We start from the raw sequence: 22,492 nt of genomic DNA on the forward strand, positions 1-22,492 counted from the left end.
TTGCTGCGCCATATAGAATTTTTCAATATGGAATTTTCTGGTGAATGAGCAATTTACTAAGTGACAATACACTTTACTATGCAAAAGTCCCAAACCAGTAATTTCACAAGATTTGGCGTCTCAAGAATTTAAAGGAGTTCCCATTTTCAGCAAATAATTGATTTGCTTTGGTATGGTACGGTGAGGAATCATTTTTCAATATACTTTCTGTATCAATTCCTCCGTTTAATAGATCTCAGCTTTCTAAAGCAGGACAGCAAGCATCTATATTTACTTCGACTTGATAGAAATCTGTTCATGGTCATGCGATGTCACACAGGTGTATGGCTCGTTGGCATCCGTGTAATCAGAGTTGTGGGATATAACAAGTCGTACACCTGTGTGACATCGCATGACCATGGACATATTCCTATTCACTGGAAGTAAACTTCCTATAGAATGACAATCTTATATCCAGAAAGCCATCAGGAATTGATACAGAAAGAATTGGAAACTTTTCATATCAATTATTTGCTTAAAGTGGACAACCCTTTAACCCTACGAATAAAGTTGTATTCATCATGCAACCTGAACAATACAAAAGTTTAAAAACAAACCTCTTGTAGCACCTTTTAGAATGTCTAGGAAGCAGAGTGTAAATTGGCACTCTCTCTGTGCGAAGGACACTATTGGGCATTTCAAAAGGTTTGTTAAAGAAACCCGCCAATGCAGTTTGACATTGAAGCGAAGTCTTCAGATATACTGTTTGGGTTATAGGGCAATATAATGGAGCCTAAAAGTGTAGGAGTAGGGAAAAGTAAAAAATGTACTCTAATATCAAAATGTAAAAAAAAAAAAAAAAAATCACACAAAATCATCCTACATTATTTATTAGCTGTACAGTAGTACATTCGCTTTTGAAAAATCCTACTTTTTTGCCCATCACAATATTTAACAATGAATCAATATTGGCCTTTTAAAATAGTGAAAATATCACAGGACAGAATGCTATAAAATAATTCTGAAAGTATATCAACAAAAGAGATTGAGACTTTTCAAAAACTAAATTGATAGCTGTTGAAAAGCAGTACATGTAAGGAAAATTAATTTACAGGCAAAAGGAATGGAATTTCTCTTAACATGATGTAATTATTCTTATGGATGCAACCTATTTGAAGGAAGAGCATAAAAAACAGTTTTAAAGAACTCAATGGCAAAATGTGGATCATACATCATTAATCTTATTGTCAAGATTAGTATGGAAAAAATAATTAAAAAAACAAAAACACACATTTCGCATTTGGTTCAGATTTGAAATTCTCTCATCCAGGAACCCTTAAGTATTTTATCTTCCTGTGTCAGCCATTAAAATTAATCTGACTACATCTTTTAACAGTTATTTAAACTTCTTGATAGAAAAAGATTAAATGTAAAAAAAGTTATTTACAGAATTAAGTGTTGCACATCAAAGCAAGGAAAAAAAAAAAAACATTGAAGCAGGAGTATGTGTGTATAATAAATAGTATCATCAATATTAATATTGATATTAAAATATAATGTATATAATATAAATATTATACACACACACAGTATACAATGATGGATGTCCATGTTTTATCCGTGTATCAATTGTACTTCTGGAAACAGTGTTATATGTCTTTTTAAACAATAAAAACATAGGCCTCCCCAGAATTCAGTTCTCTAATACAAACAATTTATGCAACAGTAGCTGATATTTTAACCAGTCCATTTGCATTTGACATTAATTACATATGACTATTACAATTTAAAAATTCAAAGAATCTGCTAAAAAAAAACAAAAAAAAAAAACAAAAAAAAAAACAAAAACAAAAAAAAAAGCCATTTAGTTTTTAAATTGGGAAAGACCATTACTTGGAGAACTCAATGCCAAAACATAAAAATAAGCAACTACTAAAGTAGTCACCTTGTTTTAGTGAAATCTCTAAAATGCCACCAACACTACATACAACTTTTTGGAGTCCATGATTTCACGTTTCAGACATCGGCTGACTGAGGATGCAGTCTTCATAGTTTATTACCACGTTTCCCCATTTACAGGTTCAGTAAAAGTCCTTAAAATGTACTGGAAGCAAACAAAAAAGGGAAAAAGCCCCCATAAAATAGTAGTGAGCCATTTAAACACAGCCCGGGCCAGTTCAATCAGAAGGCATCAAATCTTTCGGTCATCACCGGTCCATCAGGCTAAAGATCATCTCTGGCGTACTGAGGTCACCATTTGGACCTTCAACTGTAGGTGCAGAAGGGGGAACATCCACTATTACTTCTGCTTCCATATCAGTTTCTTTCTTCACTTGCACTATGATGTTTTCAATTGCTCCTGTATTTTGATCTTCCACTTGAATAACTGTTGCAGCTGTAACAACAAGAACAAAAACAACAGTCTGTGAAAATTGATGTTCTGGTTATGATATTTTTTACAAGTCACTTCGCCAGAGATGTATTAATGCATGTCATTAGACAGTACAGTAGAGTAAAACTAGATAGTCTTCTGCGGCACCAGATTTATCAGCATCTCTGATGCAATGTTAGTCTGGCAAGTCGTACATTGCATCTCCAAATAGTTGGTCCAGTTCCCTGAGCCACAATGTATGAAATTGCTTGTGTGCCAGAAAATTCTATAAGGCCCTGCCCCTTTTATTCAAGGTAACACCCCTTTTTGGAAAAGTCAGAAACCACCTAAAAATTTTCAAAAACCCTCATATCTGGTGCACAGCATTTCAGGTTCAAGTAACTCCATTATTCTGGTGTAGAGAGACTGATACATCTTCTCCAAAGTAGGTAAAGGGGAGTGCATAAACACATAATGTAGGTCTTCGGCTGCATTTACAAAAACACATGTCCGTCCAGCCATTGAAAATAATACCACATGTCCGTAAATACCACCATACATAGAGCATGCTCTATCTTTTTGCGGCTACGAAACGGCGAGCACACGTTTTGTGCGGCTACTGTCATCTATGGGAGACGCATGTAAGGCCGTACTTACATCCCGCTCGCACTTTAATTCAGCCCAAGAGAAAGTCTTTCATGACAATATATTTTACATATTTGCATATTTGAGGCTGCCCAGACTTGCTAAATACTTTTGGGCTTTTGCAGCACTAATTACGGCCCCTTTGAGCAAACTGCAGTCGATTGCGGACTTTGAGAGTTATAACTACCATTTTAAAGTGGTAGGTTTCCTTTAAGGCTAAATACCTTGCACCAGCTCAGGGTGAGCTGGTGTCGGAGCAGATCTTCCTTTTTTTTAGAAACCAATGTATGCCTTTTAAAGCTGTTTTATTCATTAGATTTCAACCCCCCCCCCCCCCCCTTTGGCGCACCATTATACGTTCTCGGTGCACCATGCACGCAACCGTGCATGCGTCTGAATAGGAAGTGCCAGAGAGCCAGTGACGTCGCAGAGCTCTCAGGCACACTCGCGCCTGTGCAACTTCGCATGCGAAGCCGGCCGTGCGAAGTTGGGGTCTAGGGGAGTGCTAAAAATTGGTCTCCTGGTGACAGGTTCCCTTTAAGTTTACAGGCATGCAGGGACAGGGGCAATGCTTTTTAATAGCAGTTTATGAAAATAGTTTTTTTTTGGGGGGGGGGGGGGGGGGGGGTTGATTTGCCTGACAGGTTCGCTTTAAAAATGTCAGATATTTAGGATTGCTAGTTTATCCTCTACCATTTTCACGTTTACAGAAAAAGCACAAAGCAAACAACAGTACAGCGCTCAAGGACAGAGTCAACTCAAAAATAGATTTCACACACGCTTCATAAAGTAACTAAATTCTCAAGTAAAACCACAAATAGCAACTCATAAGCCCTAACAGGGCTACTATAACAAATAAAAAGATACAAATTAATTGTGCCAATGGAATGGAAATAATTAGAACATGAGACTGAAAAGCTATACAAACCCTATAAGCACATGCCCTGTGCAGATGACCTAGAAACACTATTAGATCACCGACTCTAGTTTTCAGCTCGATGACCAGCCTCGATTTTTTTCGAATCTGACATGTGTCACTATAATTGGTTATAACTTCGGAACACTTTAACATATCCAGGGGATTTTTAAATTGAGAAATATTCTGCTTTCAAGGCAGATAGTTGTCTACCTTTTTGTGTAGTTTAACATTTCCAGAATGTCTTTTATATTGGAATGATATTTTATGCATCCTCATTTATCTAGGATGTTATGCAGCTTAGAACTTTAGGCAGGATTTGTTTCTAGTTTTCATGAAAAATCACCAAAACTCAAATTTTGAGGGACAACTCAGCTTTCAAGTGACTTTGAAAGGCCTAAATAATAGCTAAACCCCATAAATAACCGCAGTATAGAAACTACACCCCTCAAGTAACTGCGATTTTAGAAACTTTTGAATCATTTTGGAAACTACAAAATGATTAAAATCTCTGCAAAAAGTTTAATGCCCAATTGAAAGCTGAAAGCAGCGCCATTCAGAGCAGATTTGTATTGTCACATTGTACAGGCTATAAAATTTTAATTTCTTTGGTAATGCAAATATATGAGGCTTATTTGCGGGGTGAGATTCAATTTCTAGATAAATTCATTTTAGGGGTTTATAGGTTATATATATACACATATATTAACTATTTCAAGGGGGACAAACACTAAATTATCAATTTTTTTTCCTCTCCGCCCCACTCATCGAAACATAAAAAATATTATATCTTTATTTTATCTGGTTCACTACGACTAAGGCTGGATTGACACGACAGGTGCCCGCCGTGCCGTAGCATGGCAGGCACACAGCAGCGCGCGGGGAGAGGAGAAGGGGTAGAGCGCTGCTCACCCCCGCACCTCTCCATAGGGATACATGGCGCACGGCGCCGTATGCCCTGAAAAAAATAGGACATGTCCTATTTTTTTCACGGGGTGGTACGGTGCCACACCGTACCGCTCCCGTAGGGCACCGTACGCCCATTGCCGTCTATGGGGGACGTATATCGGCCGTATATATAGGCCCCCCTTGCGGTCGTGCGAATCCAGCCCAAGGCAATACCCTCATTTATATAGGTTTTTCTTATCTTTGCTCAAATTTACTGAGCAAAACCAACATTGGAGAAAATCACTTTTTTTTTTTTTACTATTGACAACTTTTCAGGGCAATAACTTCTGTATTTTTCTGTTGACAGGTCTAGTTGAGGGCCTATTTTTGCTAAAAGTTGTTTTTTTTCCCCAGTCGTATCACATAAGGGCATGTACTGTATATACTCGAGCACAAACTGAGTAAAGCATAATTTTAACAAAAAAAAAAAAAAAAAAACAAACTGGAAAAACCTATATACTCGAGTGTAAGCCGAGGGTGGGTAATGCATTGGTCAGAGCCTCCTGTAGTATATAGCAAAAAAGTGTACTCAACTTCCAATGCCCACTCGAGTATAAGCCGTGTTAGGGTTTTTAAGCACATATTTATACCAGAAGTGAAGAGGAGACGGCAGCCTCGGGGAACACAGACCCGGGGGCTGTGGCAGAATCCACAGGGAGACTATCCACTGGGGACACACTTACACGCAACAGTGATGCTTGACCGAGGATACCCGGGATCTGAGTCTTTACAATCCTGGATATTAGTGTCGGGTCTGGGCTGTGATGTCCCAAAATCCTCTTCCGTAGAAAGGGGTTGCATCAGAAGAAGTACCCTTAATGACCGCCATAGACACATAAGTTTTGTGCCAGTTTATGTATATGCAAAGGTGTAGGTGCTTGAGTTACAAGTTTATGCCAACTGAACGTAAATGATGAACTTACATTGTTTTGGTTGATTGCTTTTTCCTGGTGGCCTTCCTCTGCGTTTCTTAGCAGGTGGAGCTAATGTTGTTAGTGGCTGTTCTTGTTCATGCTCTTCCATCTCAACTGGAAGTTCGTCATCCTCCTCTTCATCATCTTCATCATCCAAATCTGGATCCGCGTTATCCTCTTAAAAAAAAGAATAAAAGAAAGTTGTTATATGCAAGTTTATGTAGAACTTTAAAAACAAAACAAAAACTTTGTGGAACCAAGTGCAGCAAATAATCGCCAAAACTCTGAAGGTGTATTCACATGTGGAGTTTTGGATGCATCAAAACGCATGCCTTTTTAAACGCTACAATGTGTTTGGCTACTCTACAGCTACTTACATCAAAGAAAACCACTTCCAGAGTAGCCAAACTCATTGTAACATTAACAAAGACATGCGTTTGGACTCATCCAAAACGCCACGCGTGAACGCAGTCCGAGTGAAAATTAAAGGGAACCATGCCTCTTGATCCTGTCATAATAACAAAGGATCCAGGAAATGTATAATTCACTTAATTCAATCAAATTTTATCCTGAATTCTATATTCTTACCACTATCGGTTGAACCTTCCTTTTTAGAGCGCATCTTTCTTTTGCGGCCACGTTTCCCTTTTTTATGGACAGTTTCACTAACCCCTCCAATTTCACCATCTGTACCATCGGGACCAGTACAATTGTCTGCATGTCTTGACATTGTATTCTAAAAGAGGCACAAAAAAAAAAAAAAAAAAAAAATTGTACATTCAAATATATGCAGCACAAACAAGTCAGGACCCACACCTGTGACCAGAGACCCCTTTTTAAGCCTCCCTCATGTCCCCACAGACATTTAACACATATCCCCAAACTATTTATCAAAATTCTTGCATTTGTGGAACATATCATATGGGCATGTTGATCGCAGAGCCAAGTCCCCCACCCCTCCTGTGTAAAATGCTCCTCTTTCACTTCGAAAAACAACCTCCTGACAGTAACTGCAGCTTGAAGGAGAGGCATGGAAAGAAGCGACTGGGAGAATAGAGGTGGTTTGTTTTTTCAAAGACAATGAAGAGCAGCATTTCACCCAGGAGGGGTGGGGGACTTGTCTTTGTTGGGAACACAGGGAACATAGGTGACAGGAAGCCAGGTAAAGTTTAGCCACTTAAGAACGCAGCCTTTATGCAGTCATTTTTCGCTCCACACCTTCAAATATCTACAACTGTGTGAAGGCTCATTTTCTACGTAACAAATTTTTGGGAAGCTGGTTAAAGAAAAAAATCCAAATGTGGAAATTTGTCACTTTGTGGCCTCAATTGTAAGACTTTCACTGTCTGCTCCAAATGATACGTCTAACTTTATTCTTTGGGTTGGTACGATCACAGCAATACCAAATTTATAGAGCTAGAAATTTATGGAGCCAGCAAGTAGTTGAAATAAACCTAAGAGTATGTAAAAGCCTGTATGTCTAAATACATCCCCACCCCTATCCCCTCAATTCTGAAGATGCTGAACTTCTTTAGAGTCCAAGTCTCTTTATGCATAAACAATTACTTCTCTTCTACAGGAAAATTTTATAAAAATTAAATCATCAACTTCTTAGTATCCAAATTTATAGCATTAAAAATTTTTATCTACGGGTTAACTAGCACTCAAATTAGAAAAAAACAAAACACATATGACATAATATTTCTGACCCATAAAATAAAATGTAACATTACTGATGCTAAACATTAAATGGTGTGTGTGTGGGGGGGGGGCTGGATTTAACTAAAAGAGTGCAGAGAATATGCTATTTTTCTCCATGCTTGAGCAGAAAGAGTTAAAGGACACCTGTCCTTACAGGCATGTAAAAGGGACAATTAATCACGGAGTAGATATATCAATTTCTCTAAAATAGATGCAAGAGTAAACTAAGTGGTTAAAACACTAGATTGCCTAAAGTTTAAAAAGATTACAAAAGCTAGAGACACTAAACTGTAAAAAAATAAATAAATAAAAAAATCAAGGTCCCACCGCAACTTCAACATGATAAACAATGATTCATGCTGGGATTAAAGATGCATGTTGGGAGGCCCAGAGCTGATGTAGAAGATAGAGTGCTCTAAGGGATGTTTAGGGGTTTAAAAGGCATTCCGCTGGTGACAGGTTCCCTTTTATCATACTAACCTACAGAATCATTGTATCATGTTTATTATACTGTATGGTGAACCACGTTAAAAAAAAAAAAAAAAAAAAAAGCTACTTTATTCTGCTCTGTGAAAGTAAAACATTTGAATCGTGCCATTTTTGTGTAGCATGATAGCATGATGTAGCAGAAGCATGTAATTCCAGCAGTAAACTCCACTTCAAATTAAGTTGAATAATGGTTAATCCTTAAACCCCACCAAATAAAATAAATAAACTTACCCTTCGTGTAAAGGTTTTTCCACACTTTGAACATACAAATGCAGCAGGAACAAAATTTGGATCATGATATCTTTTGAAATGCATATCCAGAAGCTGCTTCTGACGGAAGGTTTTGTCGCAATGACTACATGCATATGGTTTTTCACCGGTATGGGTACGTTTGTGCATGATCATGTGGCGTTCCTGAACAAGAGAAGGCGTATTGCATGTAAATAAGGGCAAGTACATATTTAACAGTTTTTGTATTTAGATTGTGTCTTAAACCAGTATCAATACATATCTTAAATTTAGCCCCCAGATCTAAAAAGGTTTATGAAAAAAAAAAAAAAAAAAAAAAATAATATATATATATATATATATATATATATATATATATATATATATATATATATATACACATATACATACATACATATAAAAATATAAATATTTGTCTATGGTATATGTATTACTAAAGATTAGACTTTTACATCGTTCACTATAAGGGCCCCAAGTTGTTTTGTGTTTTTTTAACAGTATTAAACACTTTGGATTTTTTTTTTTTTTTAATAATGTCTAATTGCGTACGTTAATATACATATAGGTTCTTCTCATAGGGAAAGTAGTGATGTAAAGATAAGTATCCAGTGCATATTTTCAAAACACTGGAGTCATAATGCTTGACCTAGAATACTTCACCCTGACATTTGAATGTGGCTGTAGGTAACTACACTTTACAGATAGCTTGATACAAATATACAAATAACTTGCTTTATCAGTTATGCAGTTTTGATGGCAAACTTTGCCTACAGAATTGCAACCAAAATCTATACATGCTGGTACAAATGCCTGCCATTAAATTGATTTGTCAAGCTCTGTGCAGCGATGCGGAATCTATAGCTACATAAATAAAGGAAAGAATAAATAACTATTAAAATGATGTCGCTCCCAACACTCATTCACAATTGGAATCTTTTAACCCATGTAACTGTTAAAAGGTACAATACAACAATAAGTACCATATATACTCGAGTATAAGTCGAGGCACTTAATTTTAACAGAACTTGGAAAATCCATTGGAGCAGATTTATCAAGCCGTCTGAAAGTCAGAATATTTCTAGTTGCCCATGGCAACCAAACACAGCTTTTTACCAAACTTTCATTTTACCAGTGCACCGGATGGGAAATGCATTGGATAGCCAGCAGCCCCCTTCCCAAGCTCAGTCTTCTGAGACAGGAGAGAAGACCTGTGGGTAGTGTCTTAAAGGAGAGTTTTTAGTTTCAAAGTCTTGAGTAACAGCAGTTATGGCTTTACAGCACATTTTTTGTGCTGAACAACTTGGTATATACGGTATATGAAAACCATAAGCACAAATCTACTGTTCTTTCAAAAAAAAAAAAAATTGTCCTCTGCGCTTCAGTAATGTAATAACCCCATTATGCAGAAATATTGATTAAAATTAATGCTCTTACCTGTCTACAAGCATATTCACACTGATCGCATTTGAATCTTTTTTCATTTTTGTGAGACTTCTGGTGCTGTATGAGAGCATAGCGCTCATGGAAGACTGTATCACAGTAGCGGCACTTCTTGCCTTGCTCAATAAAGGAATGTTGTTTACGAAGATGAACACCTTAAAAATTGGATGGGAAAACAGAAAAAACACACGTTAACCCCATATTGAAGAGGCCTAAAAAGCCATTTAATGACAGACATTTTTAACAAATGTTTAGAGCCATAACTTTCTCAGCACGCCACCATAAAACACTTATGCAGTATTAATTTTCATGATGCATAGTGCTAGTTAAAACTTAACTGATTAAGGACTTATCTTATTTTTAGGTCTCTTTGGAGTTAAATTTACAAAATGTAGGATTCCAAAAAGGCTTATATTCACATAATATAATATACATTTTAATTTTTAAATACTCAATATAAAACATAAAAGAATTCCTTATTTTATGTCAAAGAAGAAAAACTGAACATTTTATTTGTAAACACATTGGGTTCATAAAGTTTGGTTAATATAATTGTGCAAAATGTAAAAAAGTTTAAAAAAGGCTTTTTTTGTCGACAGGATAAATACAATTACAGTTTTGTAGCCTGGGTTGTTACAGATCACTCACAAGAGACCATGTGATTTCTTATATAAAATGCACTGCACCACTGTATTGCAGCGCTTCATGCCATCCCTGACCGTCATCTATTTAGGACACCGGCCTGGCCTAATAAGTAATTAACACAGATAGCGCTTGGGTCCTTCAGTGGATGCCAAGCTGCTGTGTGACACCATTGGCACCAGGTGTTCTATGTTGCAGGATGCCAGAGGAGAGTCTGCAGCTCCTTAGACACTGCAATCCTGGATTTATTGCGATACCTGGTGTTAGTGCCATGGCCAGGCTGTGATTATACATTTGACAAGCTGTGCAGTAACCTTTTCTATTCTTGTGACAGATCATTAAAGGCATTTTCAATAAAGATTATTGTTGCTAGATGTGAAAATGTTTATTACTTTTCCTTACATCAGTGATGGCGAACCTTTTAGAGACCCAAGTGCCCAAACTACAACCCATAACCACCCGTTTATCACAACGTGCCAACATGGCAATTAGTTCCCCAACTTATTGCTACCCGCTCTGTTTTAACTTTCAATCTTATCAGTGTTCTGAGGACACCAATACAGTAGATAGAATGGTTCCCAGAACAGGAAGAAATTTTTTTGCTTCGAGAAGGAGCAACAATGATTCTGATCTGTCCACACCTTTCCACCCCTCCTGTAGTCCCAGGCAGCGCTGTTGCTTTATAATAACATTGAGCATGACAGGTCCTTGGCTGCCTGGTGGTGCAAGTAGTTAACTTGAGTCCTCTTTGGTGATGGCCTGGGTGCCCAGAGAAAGGGCTCCGAGTGCCACCTCTGACACCGTGCCATAGGTTTGCTACCACTGCCTTATATGCTTGCTGTATGAATTCCTCTTGGCATTTTGAATCTCTGCTTGCCAACATTCATGTCAAGTGGACAAAAAAAAAAAAAAAAAAGTGATGATACACGTGCACAACTCAATATGACTCCGATTACTCTGATACCACCGAGCAATGCACCTGCGGTATCACATGACCATGGATCAGCTCCCCATAGGAAGTAAACAAGTAATCTTTATTATTTATGGAGGGTGATTATATTGTGAGCCCCAATGGTGGCAGGGACCGATTTGGCAAGCACTGTGCAGCCAAAGAAAAGTCAGAGCAGAACTGTTCTAGTTGTTCATGGCAACCAGCTCAGCATTAATTTTATTAACATCTGAAAATGAAATCTGACCCATGACTCAGGAGCTGAAGGACCTGCACTACACAACATGAATCAGAACTAAAGGTTTAGTTCAGACAGATTACATTTAATAGCCAACAAACTACTAACTGTATGTATCAGCTGGTATATAGAGCTACTAGCTTTAAAAGCATCCATATAAGGATAAATAAGTGATCAAGTTTCAAAATATATCAGAACATTTTAGGTAATTAAAATATACAGGATATACTGTATCACGCGCTCAAACTTACCCAAATCACTTTTTCTTGCAATAACTGTATCACAGTGCGGACAATGAAATTTAGCAACATTCTCTGTATGTTTCTGTAATATGTGCATTTTCATTGTACCACTTTGGGTAAAACGTGCATGGCAAATATAGCATTCGTATGGCTTTTCACCTAGTAAATGAGACAAAGATTTACAGAATAAGAGCAGCATCACATACAAATTTTAAGATACTCCACAACTAAATTTACCATATTTATTAGGTCAGATTAATAAACAATGTGGAATTTGTGTGTGTGTGTTTTTTTTTTTTTAAGTGGGGTTAAAAAAAAAAAAAAAAAAAAAAAAAAACACACATTTAAAAAATAGGGCTTGAGCCTTTTTCACTCGCGAAACTTTAAATGACATAATTGAGTATATAGAGCATATAATTTTCCATGCAGTATACAGGAGAAAAAGGGAAAGAAAAATTATAAAACAGCATAGCAATTGACAAAAGAGAAAAGAAAACATGCATTTAATCCATTTTCTTCTGCCAGTTGGCACAATACCAAATTTATACTTTGTTCTAATAGATAATTTTTTAAATGTAAAACCTTAAACACTGACAAACCCCTTTTCCCCTTTTTGTATAACTCCTTCCCACACCATGACTCAGAGTTACAACATGGTTATCAACCAGGCTCAAAAGCTGAGAAGAACCTCTGGAACCCGCAGTAAAAGCCAAGATTGTGACTATTGCGACCCTGGCTTTTAACGTTTATAGGGCATTAGCAGGTCTATCTGCACCCTCTGTGAAGGGCAGATTGTTGGCACGGCAACCCTAAGGACCAATAAAGACCCCAGGGCTGCCTTCAGTAGCAGCCTGTTAGGATCGTGCACTCTGCAGAATAAATAGGCTGACTAAGGTAATATGTTGCAATACATTAGTGTTGCAGAATATTACACTGCACAAGTGATCACTTGTTCATGTCCCAAAATAATAGTCAAACAATGTTGTTTTTTGTTGTCTTTTTTTTTTTGGGGGGGGGGGGGGGGCACAAAAAAAAAAAAAGGTCAAAATCACCATTACAAATTGGGCATCACCACATCTAACAACCCATATGATAAAATAAAACTGTCACTGTACCCATATGGTGACCGAGAAGGGGAAAAAAAATTACATTTACCCCATACATTATACCAATAAAAAGCACAGCCCTTATTGCAGCTTATTAAAAAAAAAAAAAAAATTAAACCAGTTACCTTCTCATATTTGACATCAGTGTGTTCATACTGCCAATATACTCGAGTATAAGCTGACCCAAGTATAATCTGAGGCCCCTAAATATGCTACAAAATTTAGAAAACTTATTGACTCGAGTACAAGCATAGGGTGGGAAACTTACCCCCAAGTAATTAAATGCCCAGCAGCCAGCCACCACACCCATTGAGGAATGGCTCTACTGCCCTAGGGTGTAATGTAATGTAAATATATATATATATATATATATATATATATATATATATATATATATATATATATATATATATATATATATATATATATATATATATATATATATATATATAAAAAACAGTGATCAGTCCCTAATCAAGGAGAGTGAAAAGTGCTGTATAACGTACTGATCAAATATCATGACGGAGCTCCATAGACAGATGTATGATGCATGAACTTCCTGTTCCCCAATATGCGGCTGAGCCAACTGTAATCATTAATGTGTCAGGAGGAACTGCATTAAAACAATATTCTGAAGTTTCAGGTCAACCCCCTTCATTACTGGAGATGGTAAATTTAGGAAATTAAAAAACAAAAACAAAAAAATTACCTGAATGAGTTCTCATATGCCTCTTCAGTTTGTAGGTGTCCCTGCTGGCATAGCTGCACAAACTGCATTGGAAAGGACGCTCCCCAGTATGAGAACGGATATGCCTCTTCAACTTGCTTACCTACTCAAGAGAATAAAACATGTGTTAAGGCCTCAATATAAAGTTTTGCTCAAAAAAACACCACCCAAAAACATAGGTTGCAATGTACTACACACTGGCTATTGCACTGCTTGTCTGAAATAGCAGTGGAAACAAATTAATAGGCTGCTACCACTTACCTCAACACTGGCATAATCACACATAGAACATTTAAAAGGTTTCTCATGGGTATGTTTGTAACGGCGATGTCTGACCAATTCTCCACTTGTAACAAAGGCCATGTCACAATCAGGACACTTATGAGGTCTAGTACCTAAAATGAGTAATACAATATGAAAATAGATTTTAAAAAAAAAAATAAATAAAAACCACACATTGGTGATCATGCCCAATGCACTTCTATGGCGGCCGTATGCTAGCTGCCGTTTCACACAAACGTTTATGGTGCAAAGGGCCCAATAAAGGCATGGTCAGCGAAAATGTAAACATGCTTAGCATTCTAAATAAGAAACTAGTTTTGCCTGACAATATGGGCACATTATTTATCGCAGGTGTACATTTTAAACCCCAACCAATCCACGTTTACACTGCCAAAAAGTTACAACACACAAAGATGAATGAAAAATTTTGAAAACCAACCTGTATGCGTGTTGAGATGGTTCCTAAGCAAGGTAACTGTTCTAAATGCTCGCCCACATAGGTGACATTTGTGAGGTCGTTCATCAGTATGACTTTTCATGTGACGATCAAGGTTTGACCGCCGAGGACATGTGTAACTACAGAGTTCACACTGGAAGGTCTTCTTCACACCTAAATTGGGAAATTAAATATGTAAAAACATTCTGCACTAATTGAATACTTCTTCATAGCAACCAGATTTCCATCTTCTGACAAAGATTGCAAACAGATACATTTAAAAGATTAAATTATGCATTTCTGCAACACCATTTCTAAAAAGCAATTCAATGCCGACTTGTCTGTTGAGAGTTCATACCAAAAAATAAAAAAAATAAAAAATGGATAGGTGATATCCATGTGCAGTTCTAGCTTTTATTGTGTTATCAATGTGATATAATGTATATGCATTAGAACCAATTATGTTATTGCTCTACTAGCATCTGAAAAATCTATTTTTTGTGTGAACACCATGTATTGCAACAGAGGTGGTCAGTGCTGGCCCATGTTCTTTTTATTGTATGTCCAGTTTTGGTCAGGGTTGACACCCCTCCCCATGCCAAGCCTGCCTGCCTGCACGCACGTCTAGCCATCTTTCTGCGTACTTTGTACTTCCATGTATAGTTACAAATCTCTGTCCTAAAGCCTCGTCAGCTAGAAAGGGGGCATAAAAACCACTACGGCTTCTGGCATTACCCTGTCTCTATCGGAGAAGAGAACTGATGAGCTCTGCGTTCATGTTGATCCTTTGACCTAGGCCACAAGCATTATCCTAGGCAACAGTGGGTGGGACTCCCTAGGATTTTACTAACCGAAGCCAAGTATAAGCAAACTTTTTTCCTATTTAACTAAATTGTGTTTATTAGTATTTATTTATATTATAAGCAGTTTTAATAAGTAACCCACTTGTTGACATTAGTCAATATCGTTTATGCATCTTTTATTTACTGTATACAGGCAGTCCCCGTGTTACATACAAGATAGGGTCTGTATGTTTGCTCTTAAGTTAAATTTGTATGCAAGTCGGAACTGTAAATTTTATTATTGTAATCCCAGACAGAACTTTTTCGGTCTCTGACAATAGGATTTTAAAAATGTTGGGTTGTTATAAGAATCAAGATTAACAATAAAGCTTCATTACAGACACCTATGATAACTGTTATAGCTGTTTATTATAGCCTAAGGCTAAAGTACAATAAATTACCAATATCCAGAGGTCCGTTTGTAAGTCGAGTGTTCTTAAGTAGGGGACTGCCTGTATATCTCTGTACTTTTTTTTTCCCCATCCGCAAAAAAAACTTTTTTAACCTATTTTCCGTTCTAAACATTTGGGGATCATGGCTTCAGCTACAAAATTCATCCAGCTGCTGCGAAACTGGGCTTCTGGGCATAATCTTCAAGCAAAATTACAGCTACGCTATACAGAAATTGCAAGCAGGACTCAACCTCCGCCTAATCTTCCTGTGGGTCCAAGTCACAAGTTCGCTAACAACTACTACTGTACTCGTGATGGGCGGAGAGAAGCCACTCCTCCTATTATAATAATGTAACCATTTGGTTGCCTAGCAACATTTGAGGAAAAACCGGACCACACAAAGATGCCAGCCATGTGCGGTCCTTTTATTGTACAGATCAATTGACTCACATGGAGATCTGTCGCCCTCATGCGGGGGGGGGGGTGGGGGGGGGGGAATACACATAGCAAGAAGAGCAACATGTGAACTGACCTATAGAAAGCAATGGACCAGTATGCCAACTGCAAAAAAATAAATAAATAAACCAGATAGCATACTTATGTCAAAAACGCCCATCTGAATGAGCCCCAAGTTTAGGGCTTCCAAATCCTTAAAGGCTGTTCAAGTCTGACTGCCAATAGTAAAAATGTGATAATTGCATTGCCCTTTCCATCCATTTCTTCAGCTCAACTACAAGATACTTGAATAAGTGAAGCAGTTGCCGAAATTACACCTACCTAGATCCACTGCTCAATACGTAGTAGAGAGTGTTATTTACTTAAGTCACGAAATTTGGGGCTCTTGCACACAAACATGCGCAGCACGTCAAAACGTGTGGCATGGTGACTGGATCCCACAGGTTGCACACAGTACAGTGGACAGGAGTCTCTGCATTATATGGAAACATAATGCAAGGATGTTCCCTCTGCCGGCCTAACAGCCAAGTCAGAACTGTATTATCTATTACAGTTGAGACTGTTTGGCCAGCAGAACTGCCTTGCATCAGATTTCTTTATAATGCAGAGACTCCCGTTCCACTACACAGGTGCAGCCCTTATAAAACGAAATCAGTGGTCCAGCAGGGCGTTTTCCCCCAATTTTGGTCAACATCTTTTAAAACAAAAGAAACATATAAATACCTTTCTTTTTAATTTTTGTGGGTTTAGGGGGCTTCATATTTCCAACTACTTTTTCTGCATTTACTTCAGAGAGCAGTCCTTCCTGCTGTTCCTCTTCAAAGTCATAAACTGAAACATCAACATCCTTCCCTTCTTCAGTATAGCGCAGTTTACTTTTCTTGGTCTTCTTTATTTTTTTGACAGGCGGTGCATAATCTGGGTCCTTCTGCCATGTTGTTTCTTCTTGCGATTGAAGCTCTGCTTGTTCTAATGTTTCCACTTCACCATTTGCTCCAACTTTAACAACCTGGAAACCCTCTGGTAGAGGAAGTGTGTGACAAATCATAGGCTCCCCTTCTGTCAGACCTTCTTTGGTTACCTCATTATCATATGCTGCATGAAGCTCACCCACAGAAGTAGCAGCCACAGGAACCGCTACTGGAACCTGAACAAGCTGTAGTTCTCCTAAGTTTATTGGTTGTTCCTCCATATTTACAACTTGCAAGGTAATAATTTGTGTATCATCAACTGTAGAGTCACCTTCTTGGGGAACCACACCTTCCATAACTTCAGTTTTCATCTGTAGAATTGTAGAATCTAGCTGCTCCATCATAACCATCTGCACATTGCTATTAACATCACTGGCCACCTCATTCACATCTGTCTGATTCTGTACCATAACACAGCCATCTTCATCAGCACCACCCTCTCTTCGTCTTTGATAGGTCTTGGTTTCTTTTCTTTTCATGAAGGATTCAGAATCTTCCACAATGGCTTCTGCCATCTCTCCTTCCATTTCAACAAAGTATGGGGAACAATCTAAAGTCAAAAGAGAGAAAGAGACATTTAGACTGCATACACTACATACACCGTGTAAAACAGAAAAAAAAAGTTGAAAATTCAGCAAACATTACCCAATTATGAAAAAATAGGACTTTATTTAAATTAAAGACACCAACCAAAAACGTAAATGAAGACCTGTTATTACCCAGGACAGTGTGTAAAGCACACAAAAGCCTTTCAATATGGGATGACAAGCAAGACACAACTGGAAAGGTATAGTGTAGCGAATAACTGGAAACGGGAACTCGACGCAGAATGTTTCACTAAATACAGCTGGTGACAGATTCCCATTGAGCCCATTAACTAAATGCCACCCTTTTAGATAAAAGTGGTTTTGCCCACATCCAGATAAAATAAACTTCATTTTAACCTGGCACAAGAGGGGATGTGTCCTGCTCATGTCCAGGCCATATGCCCCTTTTCACCATTCAGCATGTCATGTGATCAGGGGGATGCCATCCAATTTTTTTACCCTTGTGACATTGGCAAAGTCTACCCTATGTATGCATCTAATCACCTGAAAACAGATACATTCGGTAGATGTAAATGTTATTGGGTAAAGGGCCTTAGGGGACATCATCCTGGTCCCATGAAATGAAGTGCTCAATGCTGTAACAGAGCGCTCTATCAATGTTCGAGCAAGGCACCGTGTAAAACATTTGACACAGCCCTACATCCCTCTAAAAATAAGTAAACAGATTTGTTTATGCCTGTAGTCGAATATTGGCAGATGGTCCCCACTACTGGTTCCATACAGCAGCATGTCCTTGGGAACAAGGTGGTAAGGCAATGCAAGTAAAATTAAAAATACAGGATTCCATTGATATCAAATGGACTCATAATTGGAGTTGCAAGTTTACAAACCGATTCTCTTGTAACATTGCAGCCATAGAAAAGAACCAAGGATATTAGGGATAAAGGCAATACTTTTAAATCAGTTTTTTTTCAATTAAGTACCATATATACCGGCGTATAAGACGACTTTTGAAGACAGAAAAATCTTCTGTCTTCTCTGGGGTCGTCTTATACGCCGGTAATCCCGACCGCCCGCCGTGTATTCACAGGATGAGCCCTCTCCATAGCCGGTAAGTCTTTGCTGCATATTGCAGTGCTAGCACCGATCGCGGTGTTTTCACAGCGTGGGCTGCCGGCAAAGCTGCCAGCAGCCTCAAAAAGATAGCGGCGCATGGGCGCCGCCATCTTACCTGGGATCGCCGCTCCCCGTGGCGTCATCGGGGTCGGCGATCCCTCTGCATGGTAGCCTCGGTCTTCCGAAGACCCGAGGCTATTTCGTTTTAACCCCTTCATTACAATATGCTGATAGCACATTGTAATGAATGAGGAAAATCCCCATATACTGCCATACTGTAGTATGGCAGTATATGGTAGGATCGATAAAGTACCCTAGGGAGTCTGAAAAATAGTATAAATAAAAAAATATATATATATATTAATAATAAATAATAATAATAATAATACCTAAAATTTCAAATCACCCCCCTTTCCCTAGAACTGACATAAATATAAATAAACAATAAAAATCAAACACATCAGGTATCGACGCGTCCGAAAACGCCCGATCTATCAAAATATGATAACGGTTTTTCAATGTGTTTAACCCCGTAACGGAAAATAGCGCCCAAAGTCGAAAATGGCACTTTGCCATTTTGAAAAATATTTTAAAAAATCTATAAAAAGTGATCAAAAGGGCGTACAGTCCTAAAAATGATATCATTGAAAATATTATCAAATTTCGCAAAAAATGACACCACCCACAGCTCCGTACAACAAAGTATAAAAAAGTTATTATCGCCAGAAGTTGGCAAAATCAAAAAATACATTTTTGTACAGGAGGTTTTCATTTTTGTAAATGTATGAAAACATTATAAAACCTATACAAATTTGGTATCCACGTAATCGTACCGACCCAAAGAATAAAGTAGACATGTCATTTGGGGCGCTCAGTGAAAGACGTAATATCCAAGCCCACAAGAAAATGGCGCAAATGTGTTTTTTCACCATTTTCATTGCATTTGGAATTTTTTTTCCGCTTCTGAGTACATGGCATGGAATATTTAATAAAATAAAAATTTAAGGTACAGTATGGTAACATTTACAGTAAAATGGACGATGGTAATGTTGTTGTATGCCTTATGTTTATGAGCGACAGTTTTCCTGCTATATACCTGCATGTCATAAGAATTTAAATTAAAAAAAAAGGACCATGTTAAATTCAAATTGTTTTTTTTTTTTTTTTTAATTTTTACCGGTGTTTTGTATGCGTTGGAAAAGGGGTAGTTTTATACGGCGAATATATCTTAAACTTTATATTTTAAACAGGAAAGTAGGGGGGTCGTCTTATACGCCGGAATATACGGTATTTATTTTGGGTGGGTTAAGTAAAATGGCAGGTTCCATTTAATAGTTCACTCCCATCAAGTTTGCATTTCTTAGAAATGTAGATGGAACATATACACTCTTAGTTAACCACTATATGTAAACAGTTTTCAACAGCTTTTCACTACATACAACTTTCCACTGTAATAACATTCTATAGTTTCTACAGGACGCAGCCTCTTTTGGCCTTAAGGACGCGGCCCCATTTTTCAAATCTGTCCTGTGTCACTATAAGTGGTTATAGCTTTGGAACGCTATGAGATATCCAGGGGATTTTGAGATTGTACTTCAAATTAGTTTAAAATTTTAGATGAAATCTTTTGTTTAGTTATGGAAAAAAAAAAAAAAATTAGCAAAGATTGGGGAAAATTATTTATTTTCAACGTTCTAAATTCTCTACTTTTGATGCAGATAGTGATAGCACCCAAATAAATTCATAACTTACATTTCCCAAATGTCTGCTTTATGTTGGATGGTTTTTTAAGATTCCACATATTTTACTAGAATGTTATGAGGCCCAGAATTTAGGTGCCATTTTTCACATTTTTTGTAAAATCACCAAAACCTGCTCAACTTCTAAATAATAGCGAGACTCATAAATTACCCCTTTATGGAAACTACACCCCTCAACGTATGAAAAACCACTTTTAAGAATTTTGTTAACCCTTTAGCTGTTTTATAGGGGTTAAAAGAAAATGGAGGTGCAGTCTACAAATTGTAATATTTTTTCACAATACACTCATTTTGGGTGGAAAATTAAACATTTGCAAGGGATAAAATGAAAAAAGGCTCCACAAAGTTTGATGCCCAATTTCTCGCGAGTACACCGATACCCCATATGTCAGTGATGGCAAACCTTTTAGAGACCAAGTGCCCAAACTACAACAAAGACCCGCTTATCTATCGCAAAGTGCCAACACAGAAATTTACATTTGTGATTTATACTCCCCTCTCTGTCACAGTTTTCATTGATACCAGCACTCTGAGGACACCAATAAAGCAGAAAATAGGCCCAGGTACAGCTGTCACTATAATATAGCTCTGTGCACAGCTCAGGACTGGTGATGGCCTGAGTGCCCACAGAAAGGGCTCTGAGTGCCACCTCTGGCACCAGTGCCATAGGTTCCCCACCACTGCCATATGTGGTGGTAACCTGCTGTATGGGCGCACGGCCGGGCATAGAAGGGAAAGAGGCGCCATCCAGATCAGATCTGCTATGTCACATTGTACAGGATATACATTTTTTTGTCTTTTTATTATGGACCTATAGGGGCTTATTTCTTTTGCCACATGAGATGCACTTTTCTGGTACGTAATTTGGGGGAATCTATAGGCTAATTGGTGAGATTTTATTAACTGTTGGTGGAGGAAATGAAAACCATCAATTTTTAGGAACATTTTTATGTGCTTTTTTTTGGCCGTTAACCATACCATAAAAATAGTATATTATTTTTATTCTATGGGTCGCCACGATTACGAAAAGACCTCATTTATATAATGTTTTTTTTTATTTTATCACATTTTTACTGAATAAAATGTAATTTGGCAAAAATGTTGTTCATTTTAGCATCATCGTCTTTCATATGCAGAACTTATTTTTCGCAGTAAAATGTACCAGTAAAGATTCTGTTTTATTATACAGATTGTTACGGACGCACTAATACCAAATATGGAAGAGGGGGGGGGGGGGGGGGGGGGGTTATACTTTATTAAGTGTTCTTATTGGAAAGTGACATTTTAGGGGCTTATATTTTTATGTATTTATTTAACGTTTAGTATTTTTTACATGTTTTTACTTTTCCATACTTGAACCAGAGATGCTCTGATCGCTGGTTCAAGTTCAATACACTGCTCTACAATACTATTTTATTGTAGAGCAGTGTAAACTGTCTGAGCATGCAGAGCATGCGCAGACAGTTGTTTGAAGACATATGACCGGAGTCAGCAATATAAATCAATCTTTCTTTATATCCAAATGTGAAAAGACATAAAACACCAGTACATCACCAAATCTTCGGCAAACAGTGTCAATTGTCCATAGAATAGTAGCACGCTAGGAGATCATGGCCTTTCACTGAGCAGCCGACGCCCGTACGGAAAGATTGATTTATATTGCTGACTACGGTCATATGTCTTCAAACGCTTGTTGGAGGGGTTATGAGAGCCCTTATCTTTAGACCGGTGTACACACTAGGAGTCACACGTTATAGAGCTTTTTTGTTTTTTGTTAATCATGCGGAGACAGTTTACAGTCAGACCCGGAAGGGGTCCGAGTGCCAGGGAGAGCGGGCAGCTCCAAGGCACATGGCAGTCCTCGAGGATGCCCTGAAGTGGATCAGATCCCCCAAGGCGTCTAAGGGGTTAACACCCGCGATCGGACCCGGCTCCAATCGCGGGTGTTACACTGCGTTGTCAGCTGTGGTAGACAGCTGACAGCCGCTGCTTCTGGTGCCGGCTCAGTTCGTGAGCCGGTGCCAGAAGCAGGATGTTCTAGCACGTCCCTGTGCGGTTAGCATCTAGCCGCGGAGATTTACTATAACGGCCTGGTGCGCCTAGGGGTTAATTAGAAACAGGTTTGCTGCCAAA

General features: G+C 38.0%; 1 protein-coding gene across 2 annotated transcripts in view; it reads right to left on the bottom strand.

The window, feature by feature from the left end:
• Positions 1–853: 853 nt before the first annotated feature.
• Positions 854–22,492, bottom strand: part of CTCF (CCCTC-binding factor) — a 34,202-nt gene continuing 12,563 nt past the window's right edge. For both annotated transcript variants that reach the window (XM_072117789.1, XM_072117790.1), the window contains exons 2-11: positions 16,688–17,485; positions 14,278–14,448; positions 13,818–13,951; positions 13,539–13,659; positions 11,733–11,882; positions 9,647–9,807; positions 8,195–8,377; positions 6,362–6,509; positions 5,783–5,950; positions 854–2,374 (exon numbers count right to left, since the gene is read on the bottom strand). In XM_072117789.1, the coding sequence (XP_071973890.1) occupies positions 2,187–2,374; positions 5,783–5,950; positions 6,362–6,509; positions 8,195–8,377; positions 9,647–9,807; positions 11,733–11,882; positions 13,539–13,659; positions 13,818–13,951; positions 14,278–14,448; positions 16,688–17,462 (2,199 nt within the window). In that variant the 5' untranslated portion in view covers positions 17,463–17,485 and the 3' untranslated portion in view covers positions 854–2,186. The remainder of the gene's footprint in view (positions 2,375–5,782; positions 5,951–6,361; positions 6,510–8,194; positions 8,378–9,646; positions 9,808–11,732; positions 11,883–13,538; positions 13,660–13,817; positions 13,952–14,277; positions 14,449–16,687; positions 17,486–22,492) is intronic.

This window comes from Engystomops pustulosus, chromosome 7 (assembly GCF_040894005.1).
Source record: "Engystomops pustulosus chromosome 7, aEngPut4.maternal, whole genome shotgun sequence".
In the NCBI taxonomy this organism is placed as follows: Eukaryota; Metazoa; Chordata; class Amphibia; order Anura; family Leptodactylidae; genus Engystomops; species Engystomops pustulosus.